Below are 23385 nucleotides of genomic sequence, written 5' to 3' on the forward strand. Positions count from 1 at the left end.
TTTATGGATTTTGCTTACACTTCATATTTGAACCAAAGATAAAAAACGTTAAAGTATTGTTTAAGTTAATTAAAATAAATTCTAGGCTATTTTAATATTTTGACCAGTATATACAAGCATTATTCTTTTATATGACTTAGTGTGTAATACATTATTGGAACATCGTCCGGTCATTTGAAGTAGTGACGTCGGTTACGGCTGCCATCTTGCACAGTCAGTGGGGTTGGGTCTGTGAAAGAAAGTGCTTGAGGTATCGCGAAACATCTGTTCTCAGATTGTTCAAACCAATTTGAAAATATACTAGAAAATTTAAGTGACAATTTGTGGGAATGGCTGAAACAGATAAGCTTAATATAGACAGCATCATTGCCAGATTATTAGAAGGTAAGATGAAGGGGGATTATCAATTACAAGTCTCCGAATTTTGTGGTGCTTTACAATTGTCGGAATAATTCTGCTTAGTGGGCATTTACTTTTTAAAGGAATTCTTTAAAGTGTTACTTGTGTAATTATGGTTGTATAAGGCACCTTGATGTATTTTACTTATTGTACTGTGTAAACAAAAATTACGATATTAAACAAGTGCAATGAACTGGTTCCCGCCCATTTTTATTAATTTTAGAGGGTTTGCTTCTCATATCTTCGCAATACGTGGACTAAGTCGTTGAAGTACACTGTACTCGTTGCCGTTTTTGCACATGAACATTTCCTCCCGAGTAAGTTGTTGGCGTTGTCATTTCCCTGGTCAAAATGGCCAAGTTCTGCCTTACCCTTCTTGTGAAGGTTTGGTGAAAGCTCGCCTATGCGCACAGCTGCAGTGCTCTTAACCCAGCGATCATTTCTTAGGAGATTTGTACTTATCCGTTCCGTTGTTTCTAACTCTGTAGGGGTTAATAATTTATAATCTTATGGTAACTATAGTTGCAAATCCTTGATGGACTTGTCATCGAGGCAAGATGTCGTCCAAGGTTACGTAGAACGAATGAAATTCGCAAAGTGATAAAAGTTGCCTAGTTAGGCATAAATTTATTAGAACATTTATTAAATTACAAAATGCAACCAAATACCGTTATTGTGCTGGAAGAATTCTTGTTAAGTACTAAGTAGCTTGAACATTCAACCTTAGAAATTTATTAGTGTGGTACATGTTACCCAGATGACCAAATAGAACTTTCTCGCTATTAACATTACTTAAATTTGGAAGTTTTGCCTTGTGCACTGCATATTTATCTTGTGAGGAGTATATCTCCATTGGAAATGCCTCGATTACTTGTATTATATTTATATTTTTTTTAATTCATTTTTTTATCATATAATTTTGTAAAAATATATTTGGAATAGCATTTCTCCAATAGTTTTGCTGAATTTAACCAAACTAAGTTAGATCTAGGACCAGTGATCGAGTCCCTACTGACAAATGAGCCACTTGGAGTGGGAGATGGGAGGTTAAAATGTAATTTTAGTGATTTGTTAAATCACGTTCGATTGAACATGAGAATCTTTCACAGCTTTTATTCGACAGTAATAAAGTCCGCCATCAATTGGTTTCGGAAAAAGTCAGGATTCAGCAAGTTGGCACCTTGTTACATGATGCTGAAAGCAAGCTTCATCTCGTGATATCTTCACATTGACTAATATTGTCGGATTTTTTTTCCTGTATACATTCACAGATAATGTGCCAAATAAGATTGGATTGGAAGATGCTGCCAGCACAATTCACTATTGAACTGCCTTTTATTGTTGCTGCAAGGCCTGATTCAATTTTTAAAACCATTACCATGCTAATAATTTATGCTCCTCCAAATATTAAGTTTTTAGTTGAAAAAGGAAGTGTTCAAATATAGCTTGTATTCTTAAGTGGCTATATGACTGACTTTGTCACCTCATAGTCCTAGACATGTTATTGTGGGCAAGTAAAATCTTTCATTTAACCATGGGCAGAGGTGGGATTTGGTTGGTTTGTATCGTTCTTGGAAATTGATGAGCTCCGCGAACTATTGTTAAAAAATTTGCTTATACGGGCCATGATATAGCCAAAGTGATATTTGCATGCTACTAGCCCAGAGAGAACCTGTTAAATTTTTTGGACAGTTTATATCGTTCATATCCCAACATTTCAAACCTGAAATGCAGAAGCCACATATCAAAATTGTTGGTTGGGTGAAACTATGAATTGACCAAATTTTTTAATCCCACCACTGCACGTTAAAAAAAATTAATCCCACTACTGCCCATGGGTGATATTCAGACTTCAGTGAGGTGTGGATTGTAAAACTAATTTAATTTGGTTGTGTTTAGAGGCTTGCACCTAACAGCCTTGTAAACCACTGCTTCTTTCGTGCCTGAAAGTCTCATGAAATGACACTTTTGGTCTGGTATTGCATTTGTAGCTGCTCAGCAGCTAGTAGTGTATCCTACTGCTGGCTCAGCAGCTAGTAGTGTATCCTACTGCTGGCTCATCAGGTAGTGTTTTCAGAAAATTGATAGCTTCCTCATAAAGGTGTCTACAGAACACTCGCTTCTGACCTTGTTAGGAAGGGCATTGAATATCCTTGGCCCATCTGTCTGAATATTGAGATTAATAAGTCTTTATCTGTCCAGAAGCACATTCTGGTCAAGTAATTGTGCTACATTTCCTTCTGGTCCTTTTGTTCTTGCAGGCCATCATGGAGTGTGAAGGATTAGGCACAATGTTTCCAGTATATATCCTTAAGGTTGTTGGTTCTACGAGGTAGTTCATTGGTCCTTGGTACAACTTGTTACAAGCAATCATGGGAGAGGGGCTGAAATAGATTTTATAACATTGTAACTTTGGACAAAAATGTATGGTATACAGACGTCTTATGAACTTGACTATGCTTCCACAGCTTGGTACCCGGATCACCAAACAAACTCTTGAAGAATGTGAGCTCTGAAACTATTGGTTGTGTTAAGAAATGGTTAGGCAACTTTATGGATGGGGATGACAGGTGGTGATGGACATGGAACTGCCTAGTGTAGGACTTGTGGTCTCTTGCAGTCTCTTCATTCTTGTGCTCTACGAATGGCCACCAGACTGAATACTTAACCAGCATCCCCCAGACAACAGCCCTGCAGAAAAATCCCTCTCAAGAAAAGTAAGAATGACACTGGCACACTTGCAATTATGAACATAAAATAGACCGAGCCACAGAATCAAACTGCCCTAAGTGTAACCACCACACACAGGACACTGAAGACCATACTACAGTGCCCCTTGCTAGAGAACACACTTGAGGGCCTGTCCGGAGACCATAGCCAGTAGCTATGGGTCTCTTACAAGATACCTGGGGCAAAAGAAAAAGCAACACTGATAGATGACAAAATGAAGCAATAAGAGTAATGTCTGGCTTCACCAAAATGACCAATGAGATGTCTTTACTTGGAAAATTAATAAACCAACTCGGAATGACTGACACACAGGCACAGCTGACAGGTTACAACAAGAATCCAGCCCCAACAAAATATTAAACGTGTACAGTAATGTACTCCCCACAACACAGCCATCCAAAAACCCATACACACAGAGGTCAAAACACACGAGCCCAAACCAACAACTCCAATATTTCCTCAGCACCCCAATGCATAGATTCTAAAAAGGAGGATCTCTATGACAGTGTGACACAAGCATAACAGCATTCGACACCATACTAATACAGAATGAACAAAGAGTGACCTGGCAGCAGACATCTAGTGCCCCAGATAATCCCCACACACAAGATAAGTGTCCATCAACTAATTATACAATATAGGTTATTAGTTTGAAGAAAGTCATAAAGGAGAGAGACTGGAGGAAGTGGATATTTTGGGGTATACATTGTAGACTGAGAGAAAATGCAAGTAAATGTTTTGGATTGAAAAGTGTAATGAGAAATATCAATCTGGGAATGGATGAAAAGAGATTCTATGAAGGGATAATTAAGCAGACTTGTCTTGCTGCACTGCCTCTAACCCAGGGCAATGTGAAAGACTCCTTTCATCCTCAAGGAACCAAGATGAGAGGGAAGGATGGTGGATGGATGGGAATGGTATGTACCTTTTGACTAGGCTACCTCCCTTATAAGTGGGAAACCCTTGGTATATAAGCGATTATGTCATTGGCACTGTATAGGGTGGAGATGTGGAATTTAGCAGAGAGGAAAAGTTTAAATGTGTAAGGTATGAAATCTCTAAAAAGTATGGTAGGGGTTGGATAGGGTGAGAAATTAAGGGAGTATGGGTGTTAAAGGAAATGGCAAATTGGGAAGACGAGTCTTGGGATGATTTGAATACATGGAAAGAATGAGTGAAGAAATATTAATAAAAGATGTGTATGGAGTGAACTTGGGGGGGGGGGGCAACAGAGGATGAGATGGGGGTGAAAGGTGCTTCAAGCAAGAAGGTAACATGTTATTTAAGGAACAGAAAAGGCAGGAGATGGGGTGAATGGAGAATGGCTGTATATAGACTACTCTGATGCAATGGGGGGGTTGGGAGTGGTTATGCGAGAGTATTTTGATGGAGCCTGAAGGAATATCTTCCCATCTTCTGTTTTCCATAAGGGGATGGAGAGGTAGGGGTGTCAATCAAGTGAAGGAGCTTTGCTCTGACCCAGGGCAGTGGGCAGGAGGCAGGGATGACCATCACCCTTGAGCTAAGCTGAGGATGAAAGGGTGGTGGATGGGAGTGGGTGTATACCTTTTGACTTGGATACTTCCCTTATAAGAGGGGAATAAGCCATTGGTATATAAATAAAGGTTATTAGTCCACCCATGTTCACAGAATGTTTCAGTAGGATCACCAAATGTCATGAAAGACATAGGCTGAATGGAAAAGTTGTGGCTATCCACAAAACTAATGCTAAAGTCAGCAAAAGCATTTGGACCTATTTTTTTCCCCCCCAAGAAAAAAACTAGCTGGTTGAAGAGTTGGTGCCTAATTAGAATATTTTCAAGGGAACTGGTAATGTCTGCGTATAATATTTGTTTCCTCCCTCAATTAAGTAAAATGTACTAACTAGACAAAGACTGGCCTTAGTAAGTCAGAACATGCATAATTTAGATTTCTCAGGTGTAGGTAGAAACCATTTCAGTGATAAGAGTATTCGCCAAATGCAATAAACGTCTGAGGTGGTGGTGGTTGAAGATCAACTACCAGGGAAGAGATGAACCCTGCCTGACACATCCCTGGCCACTCTACAAGGTCATGAACCCAACCCTTGTTTCCATTAGGATATGTAAGTTGGATGGGACTGGTGTAGAGGTTCTGCCTCAGCGATTTTTCAGAGCAGCCACGTTGACCATTCAGGACCTGTGGTCAGAGTGCCTCGGACTCTTTAGAAGAGGTGAGGTAGTGGCCTTTTGCTTCTTAGCCAAGTGCTAGGATTCGCTGTGTTACCACATTTAAATGAGGCAGTATGTTCTGGTCATGAAGGGATTAAGGAGTGTGGAGGGAAGAGTATATCCTGATATATGGGGATATGAATGGAGCTTGTGGGCTAAGATCCATGCAACAATTGTGATCTTGGGTGCATTTGCCTATTGGTTGTATTCCACATGATGGTGGTACATCTATATTGAATTTTTTATTTGATGATGATCATTATTTTTACCATGTGGAGTGGTAGTTGCTTGTTTTGAATAGCCCTGACTGGGCAGATACCACAGATGATGTGATGTAACACAGTTCAAAGTTTTGCATATCGGTGATAAATTCTCATCCTGGGCCAGTAGGCCTCTTGCTGTCCGAATCATTGTTCTTCTCCACTCCACTTCATGCATTCACACCATATCTTGTTACCTCCTCTAGTGATCATAATCATCTTTCTTCTTTTGACTTGGGTGGGAAGTGGAATGTTGCTATGTCTGGATGGTATTCTCATGAAACCTGAAAGGATCTCTCCCCTTCTTTATTATCCACATGAGATGGGGATGGGGAGTCCTTGTGTAAGTGAAGTGGCCTTACTGTGGATGTGCTGTGTCTTGTTGCATTGCCTCTGACCCAGGCAGTGGGCAGGAGAGAGGGATGACCCATCATCCTCAAGGAGCTAAGACGTAAAGGAAAAAGGGGTGGTATGCATGGGAGTGCACGCCTTTGATTTGTCTACTTCCTTTATTAGTGGGAAGAAGCCCTTGTGTGTATACATATATACACACACAAAGGGATCTTCTGATTAAAGATGGGAGTGCTTTAAGAGGTCGTAGAAGTAAATTAAGACCACGTGTTGAAAGGATGTGAAGAAATAGTTTCCCATATAGATGTATGAATATGAAATAGCTTGATATAGCCCAAGCCCAAACAGTCCATGAATTCAAATCTAGATATGTTTTGAAATAAAATATATCTGTAGATTAAGCTGGAACTATACATGAATTTGAGTCTAGGTGTGTGAGAGAATAGGAGATGGGAGCCAACGGGCGTTGGCTCCTTTCCTGTTTACTACAGTTGGTTAAATACACACCTAGGTCTCTTAATCCAGGACTCACCAGCCGCTACTTGTGCAGATGCTTGGGCCCAGTACATAAACCCACTTTGGGAATGTTCGGTGTTTTATGTCCTGGGGGCCACTTCACAAAGTGGGTTTATGTCCTGAGCCCAAGTGTTGGATCAAGGGACATGGTTGTTTGCATGCAAACATCCTCAATTTGTCATGTTTTGGATCCATTGTAATAAACTCCAAAAAGAAGTGAACTATGGATGTGGCATTTGTGCCTGTTGTTTGGTGTTACACAAGTGACAGTGTAGAACAAATGCAAAACTGTTGAGGGCAAAAGCAAGTCATGTTTTGTGCAGTAATCTCTCCCATATCCAAATCATGGCCACATTACCTCTGATATTGGAGGGATTACAGCACTTAGGTCAGAAGGCCTTGATCAATCTTACCGAACTGATTAAAATTCACATAGATGACATTCTAATGAAATGTCATTAAGTGTTTTAACCTAACCAAACTATATTACATGCTCTAGTTAGCTTTCCCTACACAGCATTGTTACAAAAATAACTTAAAAGTTCTGAACAGAAAACTGAATTGAACATTTTTCACTATGTGCATAGAACAGAACCTATAAAACTCACCTTCTCGGTTGTCCCTCCTCATTACCCCCTAGAGCAGCGTTTCTCAACATTTTTACCCTTGCATAACCTGTAAAATAAATTGCAAGTCTCAAGGAACCCCTGCAAAAAAAACATACCTTATCTTATTTTATTTTTATTGTAATAATAGGTTAGATAGGATGGTGTATATGTTACGTTATTACAATAAAAAGAATAGGTTGTGCCATGTTTAATTATATTATGTATACGAAATTAAATAAGTCAAAAGCACATTAGTTTATCTCGCTTGTTCTCGCAGAACTGGGGAACTGTGGTTGAGAAATGCTGCCTTAGAGTATTACTCCAACCATTGGTATCGCAATTACATAAACATCTTGTGGCCCAATTAGTTTGGATTTGGCAGGTATTATTGCATATATGATGTCTAGAAGTATACTTGAATTTATAGCACCTATAATGAAAAAGTTTAATTGGGCGTTAACTGGTATACCGGATAGCAAACTGAAGAACTTGTTAATGTGCTGGAGATGGGTTTTGGGAATTTGGTTTACACTTATGCTGTATCCAGGATTTGTTCAGAAATAATGTCATTAGTACCAATTTCAAGTTTTAATTGAGATCTAAAGCCCAAAATCTCGTGTCCATCACTGAGTGGAATGAATTTGCATTATTTTGGACCAAGGGCACCTGTATGAGGAAGTCCTATGTTATGTGGGATGCCATTAATCTCCAAAAGTCCATCAACATTATGCTCTTGAAGTGGGCAGGCAATTGTCTTTATACAAGGCACAGGATCCATAAATTTTACTACGTCACACTAAGAGAGGTGACAAGGTTAGACTGTCTCCAGCTTTGCCTACAAACTAGTGATGTAGAAACCCCCATATTGGCATATTTCTTTCTAGAGACATTTGGTGGAGGTTGCTAGAATTTTCTGTCCATCTGTTTAAGCATAAAGAAACAATGGTTGTAGTATTCTGTAAAGAATAGAAGAAAAAATGCTTTAAGAGCTTTTCAGGATCTCATTACTGGGTGAATTGTATGTTGAACTTGGGCTGTGTGTGGTTTCCTGGACAATTGATGGACTGACTGATTTGAGTTGTGTTGATACCAACTCCTGTAAAATTGGCGACCCAAGTATATGGGGGAGTTTCATAGCAGAGTATGTCTTCAAGTATTCCAGCTACAGCAAGAACTAGTGGCACATTGGAATTGGCTGGTCATTGCAATAAAATTGTTTTTAAAGTATAGTCTTGTGAATAAAATTTTGGTCATTTATCATATGCCTGTGCCACAAAATGTTAAGAATGACCATTTTCCAACCTGAATATACTTCAGGGACTAGTATTATAATAGCTGTAGTCAAGACAGGGACTAGTCCTTGGCAGTTTCCATCAGTTTCAACAAGATTACAATTGGACACCCATAGAACATGTTTGTTCAAGAATACACTACTGTACTATAGAACAAAAGTTTTACCAGCGTCAGGAAAGGAACAAGTGCACATTTTTCAAGTTAACTTTATTGTGTATAGGTAAAAGATGAATATTGCTACAGGTTAGTCATTGTGGTTTAGCTTTGGTAACATTTGTGGATGCAGTGACTTCTTTTTTGAAGTATGACGGTGATGCAGGGAGATGAGGAAGATGCCTTCCCAGTTCTGTATCGGCTAGAGCTCTCCATTATTGTTACAGGCTTTGAAATTTTACCTGTAGGAAAATGTACAACAAAGTGTAGTAGTTCAGCTTGAAATCTTTTAATACTGTATTGACAGGAAGTGCTCTGGTGGATTGGAGGAGTGCATGTATATTTCTGCCGTCCAAAGAGAAGGGAGAATGTTAATACAGTTTATATGTATCTGTAATGTAGATGGAAATGTATGGGTGTGTGCATTAGGAGGGTAACTGGAAATAATTGTGGGGCTGCCATGGTATGTGTAGGAAAGTGGAGGTGCAACCTTTTCCTTACCTTGATAGTGTGATGTTTGTACAAACAATCATGTGAGGAGCATTGTAATCTCAAAAGTGTGTTGGGAGATTGTCAGCACACTGCAAATAGAGTAATTGGCAGTGCAGGTGGCTGCATCCAGACAACGGCAGTCTCGGGGAGTTGTGGCATTTTTTATACTCTTCACATCTACTCTTCTCCTAGTATTATTATATTTGCATTTCATTGCTGACCATTTCCAGAGCGTCATTTGGGATAGGATCACACCCAACAAGCAATATATTGTACTCGCAGACAACTTGTGGCCCAACTTTACTCGAGGATTGGAAAAGGAAGCAGTGTTGCATCATGTATAGGCTTAATTCCTGTGCTATGGGGGGGGTGGCAGGTTAACCTGGAGATGATTGATAGTCATTTTTCAAGTTTTACTGACAGGAAAGTTGTAATCCCATAGCAATCAGAAAGTCGTCTGTGTCCTCTCAACTCCTGTTGATCTCTTTAAAGAAAAATGTTGAGTTATTGTCTGTTATTAGTATTGGACTCTTGTCACTTATATATTTATAGGAGGGTGCAAGCTGTCAGTGGTTTAGCTTTCTTGCCACAGAGATGTGGTGGAAATACAGTGAGTTGCCATAGGTCTTTGGGCCTGGTATGAAGATTAAGCACTGGCCCATTTCAGGCTGCCTTCAGATGGAGGAGAGGGTGTTGTTGCATTTTGAAGGTGGATGGGAGATGATTCTCTGGTGTCAGTCGTACAGGACCACCACTTGCAGGTACCTGTCATTGGGCCTGTAAAAAGGGGTTAATGGAGACTGACCCTGTGCTGCTGCTAAGGGGATGCCGTTAGATGGATTAGCCTAATAGTAACCAGAGTAAAAGAAAAATTGCAGTGTGTAATGGAAAGCATTAATCATTTTGGGACAGGGCTTTTTCCCATATGATTGGCTTTGTAGGAAATGGTACATTAACTAGATGGTAGTTGTTTCTACTTAATAAGACTGCTGTAGCAAAATTTAGTTTCCAAGTCTAGATATTCTGAAGTGCGTATGTATGCACGTAGTTGAGAATGGTATTCTCGGTTATTCAATGGAATAAGTGTCATTTTCATCTCTGCATACAAGAAAACCTGATCCCTTACTTCTCGTGTGTGTGTGTGTGTGTGTGTGTGTGTGTGTGTGTATATATATATATATAGAGAGAGAGAGAGAGGGAGGGAGGGGGGTGGAGGCAGGGGAACATTGAGATTTCATCTTTCATGTTTGTTTCTGATAATGGCGACTCAGTAATGTATTGTTCTGATCTTTATTCAGTGCTATTTGTAAACCGTATGAAAAGAGTAAATGATTTGTTCATAATATTTAGACAGTTAAGTTGTATTATTCTTGGAAAATGTGCAGCTTCTGGGTCATATTAAGACTCCAAGAGTGTGCAAAATGATTCTCTCCCTTTCCCTCCTCCTCCTCCTCCTCCTCCTCTTTCTCCTCCTCCTCCTCTCCCCTTCAAGTATCAAACTATCATATTCTTCTCCCCTCTTGTATCACTCCTCATCTTTTCCTCCTTCCTTTCTTTAATATTTTATTATCTTTCTGCTGTTTCCTTGTGCACATGTCACAATACTGTAGTCAATGTTCTTGCGTTCTTGTCCCTCTAAAACAAACAAAGGCAAAAGGTTATATAGAGTGGGAGCAAGGGAGGGCACCGTGCCACAACCTTGGTATGACTCTAGCAGCCAGGAGAATATTTGTGGTGTGGTTTCAAAATAGCCATATGTGTAGGTGGTATGTTTGTTTTTCTTTGATTACTGCGACATCAAGGATGCATGTTCTAAGGTATTTAATTGTTTTTACCAAGCTAGGCTCTTCATTCTTACACTAATTTTGTCAACTTTATTGTAAAATTAAGTTGGTTAATTTCTTTGGTATGGGAAATAACGAGAGGCGTATATGAAATTGAATTATGATTAGGAGGCTATACATCATGCATTCCAAAAGTGGGCTTATATTGTGAGGTAGCCACGGTATGGTACAAGAAGCCTATGTGATTGGAATTCAAATAACTACCGGTAAGCAGTGTTTTTAGGGTGCAGGGAGTTTGAACAAATAGATGTGGGTTTTCATGTATGTATAGGTAGATAAATGCAGACAACTGTGAAAAGGATGTAAACCCTCATGTTGTGAAGACCCAGAATAGCAATGATTAAGTCTTGAACTTCTGTGAATAAGGATTACAAAGGCGGAGCATGCTGACAGGAGACCTTTTGGTCCATATCTAGAGAGTATAATGTAAAACTAGCACATGATTATCATTGGATAACTTTTTTCTTCAGGATTTACTGGTATGGTGGTGGTGTGTGTGCATGTATGTATACAATATATATACACACACACACACTACACATGCATGTATTTGATATGTGGGAAGTGGCGCTCGGGTTAAAACGTGCCTCAACAAAAGAATTGAGACTTTTTCTGTGGTCTGATAAGACATGAATGTGTTCAAACAGATAAGCCATGATAAGCTCCTGGTCTGTGTTGCACGAGTTGGAAAGAAAGAAAATAAGGCTTTTTATGGTGTCATCCATGCATGGTCCTGCTGTGATTAGTGTGTATAGACTTGGTAATGCAAGCATTTGTATTTTGGATAACCGTTGGTTGCTGCATTCCATCCCCATAATTCTCTTTTAGGTAAGAATATGTTCTACAATACTAAAGCTGAAGGATGCACAGGAGAAGATTGAAGTTTTATTTTGGTGGAAGGATGATCCATAGTGTCCCCTTTATCTAAGTCCTAAGGTATTGATCAATTCATACCGTGTACGTGTTCTAACCAAGTTCTTGTTTCTGGTTTCAGTTCGAGGGTCTCGCCCTGGCAAAAATGTGCAGTTGACAGAGAACGAGATCCGGGGCTTGTGCCTCAAGTCCAGAGAAATTTTCTTGTCACAGCCCATCCTCCTTGAGTTAGAAGCCCCTCTAAAAATTTGTGGTGAGTAATAATTTAAAATTTCATCTGTTCAGGTAAAGATTGTGGTTTCTTTTGGAACTATAAGCAACACGTTTTGTCCCTAACCCTCCCCCTACCCTGCATTAAACTCCGTCTTCATCCTCTACCCATCTTCCCCCTCCCCTCTTCTCCTCCTCCCCTCCTCCCCACCTCCCCTCCTCCTCCCCACCTCCCCCCCACCTCCCCTCCTCCCCACTTCCATTCTCCCTTCCCCTCCCAGTCCCCTTCCCCTTCTCAGTATCACCCTTTCCCATTCTATAACCACACACACACCTGCACCCATACACCTTGAGTGCCCAGTGTGCAGGCGTAAGTAGAAAGGTGGATGATAAAGTGCGAGGCAGGAAGAGAGTGAGGGTGGTGGCTGTTGGGAAGGGTACAAGGAGCGCCAGTGTCGTTGTGGTCCGATATGAAGGGGAGGGGGAGGGTGGGGGTGTTAGCGACATAAAGAAGGGGGGGTGGGGGGAGAGGAGAGGCAGCGATCCAATTCTTGGTCATGCGCTTCGCAGCGGGGACAACCTCGTCCCTCTTGGCACGGTGGCACGAGCTGCTGATGCCGGGGGCGGTGGCGGCGGCGACTGTTAGCGAGGTAGATAATTGCGATCACTACCTTAACCAGTTGCACCAACTTGGGATCGAGCTGTAGAAACGCCGCCGCGAGGGAGGGATAAGGTAGGGTTGTTGTTATTTGGGGAATGTTGGCGGTGCGCACTTTTCATTTTCGCAGGCTTGCTCCTCCTTTTTTTTTTTTTTTTTTTTTTTTTTTTTTTTTTTTTATGCCGGCGGGCAGAGACGAAGGCTTGGGGGTGAGGGCAATATAGAAAGGAGGAGGAGGATGTAGTCCTCAAATTTGGTTTCACTCGTTCTTATCCGCCGTAGGAGTCTGTAGCTGGAACGGAACGAAACGAATGCCACTCTGTTATGAAAGGATGAACCTCCAGGATCGGTTCCCTCGGTACTAGTGCGGTGGTGCCGCCCCCGCACAGAGAAAGGGAGTTTGGCATTAGGAGACAAGGTGCACGACCAAGTCCCACCTCGGCGGGATGAAAACCTATGGAGGACGTAGTGTCCCAAAGGACTACTAGAACCTGTACTCCTGTACTTGTTATTACCTTATCTCCAACTCGGGAGCCAAGGGCTAACCAGCAGGACCTCGTCTATGGGTGGCTGGCTGGCTGGGTTGTGGTGATGGGAAGGCGACCGCCGCCTGGGCTGATTTCTTAGTCCCTTCAGTATTGGCATAGTGAAAGGGGTAGTCGATGATTGAGTCTCGTCGCTGTCACCCACCCACCCACCTATCAAAAGAAGAAGAGAGAGGGGGTGGGGGACCAAAATCGTTTGGGTAGACTACCGTGGAAGGGTGATGGAACTCGTCTTGCCCCTTGTCCCCTCAACCCTGACGTGTGGAGACTTGTCCGGAGTGTAGTGGAGTGTCCCTGCCTCCCCTGCGGTTGATGCCGGAAGGCGCGGACACATCGAGACGGGTCTTAGGCTTGATCTACCAGTGCCGTTTTGTGGGGCACTGGTGGATCATGGAAAGTGGTGATAGTGGAATAGGAGTGGGAGAGATGCGTAGTGCTGCAGAGGTGTTGTATTTGGACTGAATCACGGAGGGACGGAATGTGCCAAGATCCAGGTGTTGTTGGAAGTGGGGTCAGGGTTGGGGTCGAAGGAGAATCTGCAAAGGTTCGAAATAAGTGGAGAAGCTTTGGTATATAATGGTGATGGTCTCGGTGGGTGGGTCTGTCTCTGTCTGTAATTGAAACTGGGCATTGTGTAGACTCGCCCGACCAAGGCCCAGACAAGAACAGGTCTGTTCATTTAGGGAAGACGAACAAGGCCCAGCAGCCGTCTTGGCGATGTGCGACTGTCGATCATTGTGTTGCCTGTGCATCCTGCGCGACTCCACGTGACGCCTTATCACGAGTTGTCATTCCGAAGCTAATCGACCTGCTCCTGCTGCCTCGACTTTGCACCCGCCCGCCCGCAGCAGGAGCGGCAGCAGGTGATGGTAGTCGTTGGCAACCGGGAATTGACGCTACTTTGCGAAAAAGAAGGAAGGGTGGCCTGGCTGCCTAGACAGGAAAATTAGAAGAAGAAGAAAAGTAAGAAATTATTAGTGTCAATATATGCGTGCTAGGTGCGATGAACAGGTAAGAAAAAAGATGGTGGTTAATATAATGTCGACACCAATATGGATGGTGGGGCGGCGCCGACGGTTAACTGCGCAAGGCTAGGAAAATGCGGCTCTGCTTCCCAGACCAGATGATTCCAATGATAGATGGATTGATGGGCCTGTCGTCTGTTCACTCTCGGTCTTCCGAACGACGACTGCCAAAAGAGAGGGTCGTCAGGTCGAGGCCCTCGCTCGAGTTGACACTGACGCTGCTTTTGGTGAAGCCAGCCTGTCAGGAAGGTTGGGGAGGTGGGGGGGGGCACGGGGCTGATCTGCGTTGTCGTGTCGGTCGACCGTGTGCTTATCAGAAGTCTTTGACCCTTGCCTGCCGATACGTTTGGTGGCGCGCTTAGTCGGGGTTTCCCGAAAGGCTTCGGCAACCAAGAGTGGGTGTGGTGTAGGGTGCTCTGCAATCCCCCACAAGCGACAGCCTATTGGAATAGACGGGAGGAGGGGGAGGTGACGGACGGGGTTAAGTGGCTAGGCCTTGCTGACTGATCTGAAATGGGGGAGGGTTGATGTGTGCTGGCTGCCTTTCAAGGTTTGTGCTGTGAGTAGTCTGCATTCCTGTCATGGATAGATAACCCCCCCCCTACCACCATGCGCGCGCACTCACACACCTCCCGACGAGCTCGGGCGATTGACATGCCATGACATGACGGCGATGAACAGATGCATCGTGATGGTGGTGGATAAGTCGAAGCGGGGAGAGTTGCTGTCCAATATGGAGGAAAGCCATTACCAATACCGAGAGGAGGGAGGTTGGTATTTTGTTAGCCATAACCAGAGCGTCTTTGGAGCTATTATAGCACCGAAGAAGTATGGTCGGAGAGATGGTCAAGTGAATGTTTAGGGGGAATTGCAGGCTGGAGCGATAAAGGTGATTACCATGGAGTGGAGACAACTCTCCAATCACAGTAGGATACTGATGGACTTTGGCCCTAGGGATGTAACTAAAGTGTCTAGAATATTGACTGCATGGATCTTACGAAATCGGTACCCCGTCAGACCGGAGGCGGGGGATGGCATCCAAGTATTATGATGAAGCCCCTTCGGTGTGGCCGTGGGGAAGACTTGCAAACACGGTGTTGCCCTCAATACTGTGCCGAACGCGTTTCTGTTTACCTATTTGTAATATGCAGAAAGATGAGGCTACGCTCGTGGGGTCCTAGCACTGGACCACCATGGGTCCGTTTTTCGCTCGTCTTTATGTGGCTTTCGTCTTCCATGTTCCTTAAAACATGCGTCTGTACATGTACGCGTGCATGGGGATGGGGAACCATGTTTTTAAAAGTTCGTGGTACCTGTTCGGGGCGGGATTTGGGGGACAGAGTAGTAGTGCGAGCATGGAGAATCGCAGCCTCTTGAGTAGAAGTAAACTGACAAATGACGGCGGATAGGGTCTGCCTGGATTGTTACTTCGTTGTCTCTTCCGGGTAAACGGACAAGAGCAACAATGTATACACTCAACTTCCTCCTTCGTTGCGGTAGTTGTACTCAACTGGAGGAGATAAGAGGTGGAGGGGAGTGGAGGAAGAAAGAGGCATGCAGGAAGTAAGCACATTAGGAAGACAACTTCGGTCGTGGGTCGACCAGCTGCCACCAAGCAATATCAGTCGCCGTGGGATCTGTACCCGGTCTCCGGAGCGTGTGAATCGAGATCTCAGACAATAAAGTAAACTCTGTGGCCCGGCTCTTGACAAGGAAACTCCTCCGCCCTTCAAGAATGTAACTGTGGAGCCATGGATTAGTTTGGCGGAACCAGAAATTAAACCAAAAAGTAGCGACACCCGATGAAAAAAAAAGTCGATGTGGACTGCATCCCTTCGTAACCGAGAAAGGGATCGGGGAAGGGGGGGGGAGAGGTTGCCGTAGAGATGGATTACAGTAGACAGTGGCCAAGGTGAGGAAGGAAAATTCCCACAACCTGTGGAGGAGGGGTTGGAGGTCAAATCTGACGGGCGGACGTGGACTTAGGTCTCCCTCTTCCTCCTCCTCCTCCTCCTCCTCCTCCTCCTCCTGGGCTTGCTTGCAGGTAACTAGCAGGCTAACCAGTACGCTGTCTATAGTTTATCTTTTCGATTTGGGGGCGAGGGGAGTTTTGACGGGACGCCTCGAAGGTTAGTGAGCTGGAACCCCTATTGCGGAATGGGTGAATGAGACGGTTTGGGGGTGAGGGTTTCGTCAGGCCTCTCCCTTCATCACAAACCCCTGGGCCTGAAGCAACTGTGTACGCCATGGGGGTCGCCAGACCTTCAAGATGCCAAAGAAGTTGTACATCGACTCGTATGTATCTGGCCTCCTCGTGACGCAAAATCACGTAAGTGAAACCACGAGCTTTACATTTTAATGATATCATTCGAATGACCAGAGGGGTCGCTGTCGTGGCGTGATGTGCATCGTGGTCGTTGGTGTGGGGGGTGAGACTGGGGATCACTGGGTCATAAGATTATTTGCGGTAGTAATCGACGCTGTAGTAGGTCCTGGTATTGCTAAGGAAGCGTCAACGCGCACTATAGAACGTTTGACTCCAATAGAACGACGTGGGCTTCGTATCAGTAAGGACTGGGGCCCGTATACCCGGGTCTTTTCATCTCGCTACTGAAGGGAGGCGGTAAGTACCTGGCGTTGACGAGCTGAGTACTTGGAAAGGAGGAAGGGAGGGAAGGTGATGCTGGGCACCGACCCCGCGCGCAACACTGGATTTTACCCGATGGGGATATATTCGTAATGCGAGCGGCGTCGTCGTCATGGTGGATGGATTCGGGGGGAGTTTGTACCGGATTGAAGCGGGTAACGACTACCGTCCATTACGATTGTCGATCTTTGGTAAATTGCGGGATGGTGGGTGGCAACCCCCCTCCTCCTCGGTGGTGGTCAAGGGTCCGAAAATTACCTTGTCACGCACGGGTATGGAGGGAGGGCAGAGCCCCGTTTCCCAGAATAGCGAACGCGCGTGTCGACCGCGTCAGGACAGTGGGGACTTTTTTGTTAACAAACACACCACCTCGTTGGGCGGGGCACGGCAAGTGCCACCGCCCGGACGGAAGTAGATCTCGCGCGAGCCATGGCTACCTGAGTGGAGTCGCAGTGCGCTCTGGTCATATGGACAAGGTTGCATGGAAATCTGTACATGGTCTCTCATGAAAAAAAATTTTGTCCAATGTGATGAGAGCTTATTAGATTGTGGTGGGGGAGCTTCTAACGTCCCTAGGCTTCACGAGCTCTGCTCTGGTCACCACACGAAATCTAACATGGCTCGTGAATGTTAGCTTGGTTTGGTGAGTATCTGTTTTTGATCTGTTGCACAAGGGTGTTGTAGCACTGGGCACTGACATTGGACGCGGCGGCAGTAGCGCGGCCCAGTGCCCCTTTGGGACCAGGGCAGCCTCGCATGTGCCACTTTACCCAGGAGCAGCAGCAGCAGCAATAGGAACACCTGCAGCCACGCCCCGGTGGTCTGTCCCACTTGGCCTTTGTCATTGGTGTTCCCCCGTGGTCAGTCTGCCAGACATACGCGCGCGCGCACACGCACAGACCGCCGCGAATCGTCATCAGAGTTGCCACCCGATATTCCGCTGATGTATTGGCGAGCTCTTTTTCACACAGGTGTACTTGAGAGAACACCCTGTCCTACATTTTGTCCTAATTTTTTACGTATTTATTCTTCCACGTCAATTTTAGTAGGTCAGCCTGGGGTTCTTCTCTGCTTGAACGAGGCGGAACGTTTTAATGTGTCGTTTACATGACAACGTCGGAGAGCTGCTACTTCTGCAGCTGCATCTCGCGGAGTCGGCCTGCCAAGGGTACTCGGCACGACGACGTGGTGGTGAACCCATCGCGAAGTCTGCTCAGGAGTGCAATACCTGTCACTAATGTTGTCTTCCTTAATGACTGGTATGTTGACAACAGGCAACTGCCCCCCCCCCTCTCTCTCTCTCTCTCTCTCTCTCTCTCTCTCTCTCTCTCTCTCTCTCTCTCTCTCTCTCTCTCTCTCTCTCTCTCAAAATAAAAGAAAGTTTTCGTTCATGGTGTTTCTTTGTTCACTTGAAGCGAACTCCGAATCTTCCAGCGTCAGTATTCTGCCAACGCTTCTCAGGAACGTTGTGCTGCCTTTTATGTTGATGCGCAACTTTGATGTCCGGAATTCTAATGCGTCGTCAGCCGCACGGCACAAGAGACACTTTCTCGAATTTAAACCCGGAAATAGTTGGCCTCTCGGGTGAGAGGAAGGAAAGGATTCTTCACCCATGTGTGTGCGCGCGCGCGTTTGCGTTCATGAAGAGCGTGCTACCGGGGAATGTCGCCGTGAGCTCCGTCGATACCTTGCGACGGAAGGGGGGTTAGTGGAGGTAAGAGCCTGTGACCCCCTTCCGCTACCCAGCGACACGAAGAGGAGTTGAATAACTTGGCAACTGAAATGATGGGTGCCAGGCAACTGAAATGATGGGTGCCACCCACTACGGAAAGGGTTAACGGGACGGCCCTGCGGGTGCCTGCTGCGCCTCCCTCGTGTGTTGACAATTCTCGGACCACGTCTGCCGCACCGCGCCCAGGAGCGGGTGAGGGCCGGGGGGTGGGGTTGGGGGGTTTTGGAGGGCGATCGCCGGTTACGTTTGTAATTGTGGTTCGAGGAGCTTAGCTTTTTGCTCCGGGCTCGAACGCCAAATCTGGACAGTGAACTAGGATGGAGGAGGGGGAGGTGCCTCCTACATTTGGTAGGCCCCGTATCGGAAGGGAAGGAAAGTATGATGACTTCACACATGGTGTTGGTGCAGTGCCCCAAGGTAGCAATTGTTGTCGTTGACGTCTTGTGGCGTATGGTGGGGGAAGGGATGAGAGTAAGTGGCGTTTTACTTCGTCAAACGCTCGTCGACCCCAGTCCAGGCTGGGTGGTAAAGAGGAGAAAGGAGTCTTGTGGGTGGATGGATGGATGGGTGGAGAGGCTCAATCGGACCCAAGGCCCCACAAAACTCGCATTTCCGTCGGAGCGGTGACAAAATCGGTTTAAAGGAGGTTAGGGTGTCCAGACATTTGGTCACAGTGTGAAAGTTCAGTTATACGCTGTCATTTCGTATAGAAAATCAGTTATTTTCATGAACTGAACTATTCATCCACATTTTATTTGTCCGCTCAACACTAACGAATAAAAAAAAATTAACTATGTTCTGTGTTTGTTTACAAGCTTCTACCATGTGTATATGACATACATATTGTAAATCTGGACTTTTTATTTTAATTGTGAAAGTGTCGCTTTAATCCAGTAATATCTGCCACGTTATCGCCAAATGTGGGACCTTGGAAAGATTATGATGAGCAGATACTTTTGCGTCCACATTCTCCTACCCGTAAGACCGACCGGGTGGTCACAGTTCGCCAGTCCACCTGTTGGCAGGACGAAATTGTGGGCCTGGGAGAGACTGACAGTTCGGGGGGATGGTGGTCACGAGTGCTGACACATAAATTACGAATGGAGAACAATGTGTGTGTCATTCACAATTATCTTGGATGGCGTTGAATCTGTGATGACTGTTATTACCCTATCAGATGAAAGCTCAGAGCCCATATATGACCCTATGGGCAATGCAGTGACTTCTCTCTCTCTCTCTCACACACACACACACACACACACACACACACACACACACACACACACACACACACACACACCAGATGTTGGGAAGTAAATGACATGACCCCACGAGCATTGATTTCTCTTTACTCCAATTGGGTAAATTCATCAAATGCCTTGTCCACCAGAACTGGGGTGCCTGCTATCAGTGTCGTGATGCTTTTCACCCCTGGGCGGGAATTAGAACTTGGACCCCGGAGTTCGTGGTTGAACGCGGTAACTTTTTTTTTATGTAACTAAAAGTTGTTTGGAAATGTCCCAGCAGTGTTCTCACTACAGGTAGGGAACCTGGGGATAGTTGACACGGTGTTCATACATTAGAATGCAAAGAGGTAGGTCTTGATGAATTTTCTACACGAATGAAATGGTTTTCTTTCCTCGCTCGCTCCCTCCTCGCCAAGCTCAGGCGGAAACACAACCTCTTGCATGCACACGGCAGCAGGATGTAGCATGTCACTATACGCTCTACCGTTTGGTTTGCGTGCGGCTGACGGATGCGGGTCGTCGTATTATCATGTGGCGGTCGGGTGGGGAGATGAGGTCTCGACGCCTCGTCGCCAGCTCTGTCTTTCGTATTGGTGCAGACGACGGTGGATAAGGAGGAGGGGTCCTTTTTAGAACGTACAGGAAATGGGCTACGCTCGTGGTTTCACCGTCTCCATTGTATGTTTGTGAGGGACCACGACGAGTGGTCTCTGTAGAGAACTCGTTGCCTGGTTGTAAGCTGCCTGTACAGGGTTTGGTGCTGCCGTGGACAAAGTCTGGGACGGGGAAAGGAGTGATGGATGGATGTTCATTGTCTGGACTCTTAGGTCAGTGACAGAATACTGATAAGGATCGGCCACGAGGAAGAGGGAAGTGACAGGAGTCGGGGGGGGGGGTTCCCGTCTTATCGGAGTGACCCACGGGTCGAAACCAGTGGGGTTGGGTTGACTGGTTTGGGTTGGGTCAGTTTACGCGACTGGGCGATAAGGCTCGGAATGGTGGTGGTGGTAGTGTTGCCATGGACTGGACCTTCACGATACTGAGGTACACCGTTGTATGGAAGGGAAGCCTCAAGATCCAGTCGAATCCTCGCACCTTGGGGTCGTTCCATCACAATTGAGACGATTGTAGCCTAACCAGGGCAAGATTGAATCTGTAATGGGTTATATCCACGTTTCTAAGAAGTGTCAGGAATGTCGGCAAGGAGGTGGAGATGAAGAACAAAGAAGGTCTTTCCTTCCCCCTTCCTCTTCCCCCTTCCTCTTCCCTCACACTCCCCACCTCCATTTTCCCTCCTCATAAACTGTGGTTGACCCTGAAGCTGTTCCGGACTCGGGCGGGGCAAGTTAGGGCACCAGAAGGTCAACAGGGCGGGTCGGTCGGTCGGTCAATCTTTTTATCAGCATCAGTGGGCGGATGGATGGATGGGGTGGGGATTGGGCACTGTCCTTAGGGCTGGAGGAGGGGGGGGGGTAAAGTTGCTTGGTATTTGCGTGCTTTTTGTACTAGTGGTGGCAGTGTCTTTAGTGCTAGGCCCAGGGCCAGAACCTAAAGGTACGTCTACAGGTGGCAGTTTTATGCTCGAGGGGAGAAACTGAGTACAGTTGCTTGTTACGTTTGGTCTTTGGGAGAGGCCGGATAGATTTCGTTGAAGAATATGACCCCAGGTGACCTATTGTATGCGTTGAACCAGAATGCCTGCGACGAAACAAGTGGGACCCTAACCTAACGGCGTCATGGCTGCCCTCCTGTCTTCTGCCCTTCCTCGCGTTCGCCTTCGCAGGTGTCAAGGCAACAGTGTTGACCTCGTGCTGGTGGGCAGGAAAGGGAATTGAATGGATGAACGAATGAATGGATGCTGTTGTCAGTGTGTTTAGTTGCCTGTCCTCAAGTCGCTGTGACGTGTGTAGAGGAGGGGGGGAGGGCGGTTAATCACTGTTTTGTGGCCTGTCAGCGTGTTGTAGTTGGAGGAGAGGCAGGTGTTATATGGACTTAGTGGGTATCGACGCGGAAAGGTTTCAGCCTAGTGGATACTTGCTCAGCAAAGGGAAGTAGATTGTCCGCAAGGTCATACGTCTGTCTGTTTTTCTCTTTAAAGATATATTGTGGGGGGGCGAAGGTTGTCAATTGTTAGGTTGCGGTTGTTCGCGGTTAGTCATTACCAGGGAGGCTGGGCCCGCCGCGATGTTCAAAATCTGCCCAACTTTGCTGAAATTATCATGAATTTACACAGCGTCACGTGGCCTTCGGAAATTGTGAACAACTCTTCGCCCTACGAGGGGCTTTGGGATGCGCAACCTCCATGGTACGAGTCTCCAACCTAGTAGGAATGAGGTGGCTGTCATGTTGAGCCCTAGAATTCCCCCTACAGCGTAACCCATTTAGTGGAGTGTGAATTTTTTTATATTTACGTTACTTTTTCCCATACAGGAATGTCTTGTAGATTATAGGTAAGTGAAACTATGAATTCACGTGCGTATCATCCACACACTTTTTATGAAAGTGAATAGTGTGTAGGGGTCGCGGTCATGACGCCTGAAAAATAAAATGTCGGGGATATTTGGCCTAGCAGATAGGCAGGACCGCCGGGCTTATGCTGCCGGCGCCTCAGCGGCACACTCGAGGAGTGGCACCCGGCCGCCCACCGTGTGGTCTCCCGAGGGAGGGAAGGTGTGTTGTGGAGTCCCTTTGTCGCATGTGGCTTAGTTTCCTGCTAGCCGTTCGCCCTCTCAAGGGGCACTGGGCTGCCCCCCTTCACTACGAAAGGTTTATCAGGTGCGCGCACACACGCACACATTTTTCGTGTAACCAGTGAGTTTTTATACAAGAATCACATGGGGAAGGGGCGGGGCACGCAAGGGTTGAGCCCTCTAAGGAGGTAAGAGAGGAGGGGAGTTGTTTCGGCTGAATAGTGGAGCCCAGACCAGACGCAGTACAAGTCACAGGTGCTGGTAATAGTAGCAACAGGCGGGCTAATAGAGATAGCTGTGACTCCCACCCCCACCCCCTTCGTCACTGAAGGGCGAGAGGTCACACTTTTAGGGTAACTTGGTTTTGTAGAAGGTGGAATAAGAACTGGAGGCCTTGGGAAGGGTTCCAATCGGTGCGCACGTGGGCGGAAAGAGAGGGGTAAAAAACCTGGCAGCATACGACCGATGTAGCAAGGTGTGCGACGCTGTGCAAATGTTAAAGCCTAGTCCATAGTGAGACTCGTGCAGCGCTGCATGAGCCTGTTGGCATGCAGCGCCGATTGTCCACACTGTCTATCACCCGGAGTTCTGCAGCGCCTCGGTCACCTCTGAATGTTGTCGAAAGAAGGCGGGGGGGAGGGTGATCTCCTTGTTGTCCAGTTCTCCGTACGAGACTTTTCTGCTTTGATTACTTCCAAATACTTTGCACATCATGGGTTATATATAATACAAAATGTAGATATTCAAACAAATGAACAACATTGACCGCCATCATGCATGTTGTTTATATTTCCAGCATTATATGCATGCTCTTGGTGTTCATTTGTTTGTATATGTACTTGTCTATCCAGTGAACAAAAGCTGTCTTTGCCACGGGCCGTATTTTAAATAGCCCAGTGATG

General features: G+C 45.7%; 1 protein-coding gene across 1 annotated transcript in view; it reads left to right on the forward strand.

Moving 5' to 3' along the window:
• Positions 1 to 168: 168 nt before the first annotated feature.
• LOC143035356 (serine/threonine-protein phosphatase PP1-gamma catalytic subunit B) overlaps positions 169 to 23385 on the forward strand; it is a 38449-nt gene continuing 15232 nt past the window's right edge. Inside the window, exons 1-2 of the mRNA XM_076202348.1 lie at positions 169 to 384; positions 11851 to 11982. Of these exons, the coding sequence (XP_076058463.1) occupies positions 330 to 384; positions 11851 to 11982 (187 nt within the window). The 5' untranslated portion in view covers positions 169 to 329. The remainder of the gene's footprint in view (positions 385 to 11850; positions 11983 to 23385) is intronic.

This window comes from Oratosquilla oratoria, chromosome 18, assembly GCF_046742065.1.
Source record: "Oratosquilla oratoria isolate Oo_2021 chromosome 18, ASM4674206v1, whole genome shotgun sequence".
NCBI classification, from domain to species: domain Eukaryota; kingdom Metazoa; phylum Arthropoda; class Malacostraca; order Stomatopoda; family Squillidae; genus Oratosquilla; species Oratosquilla oratoria.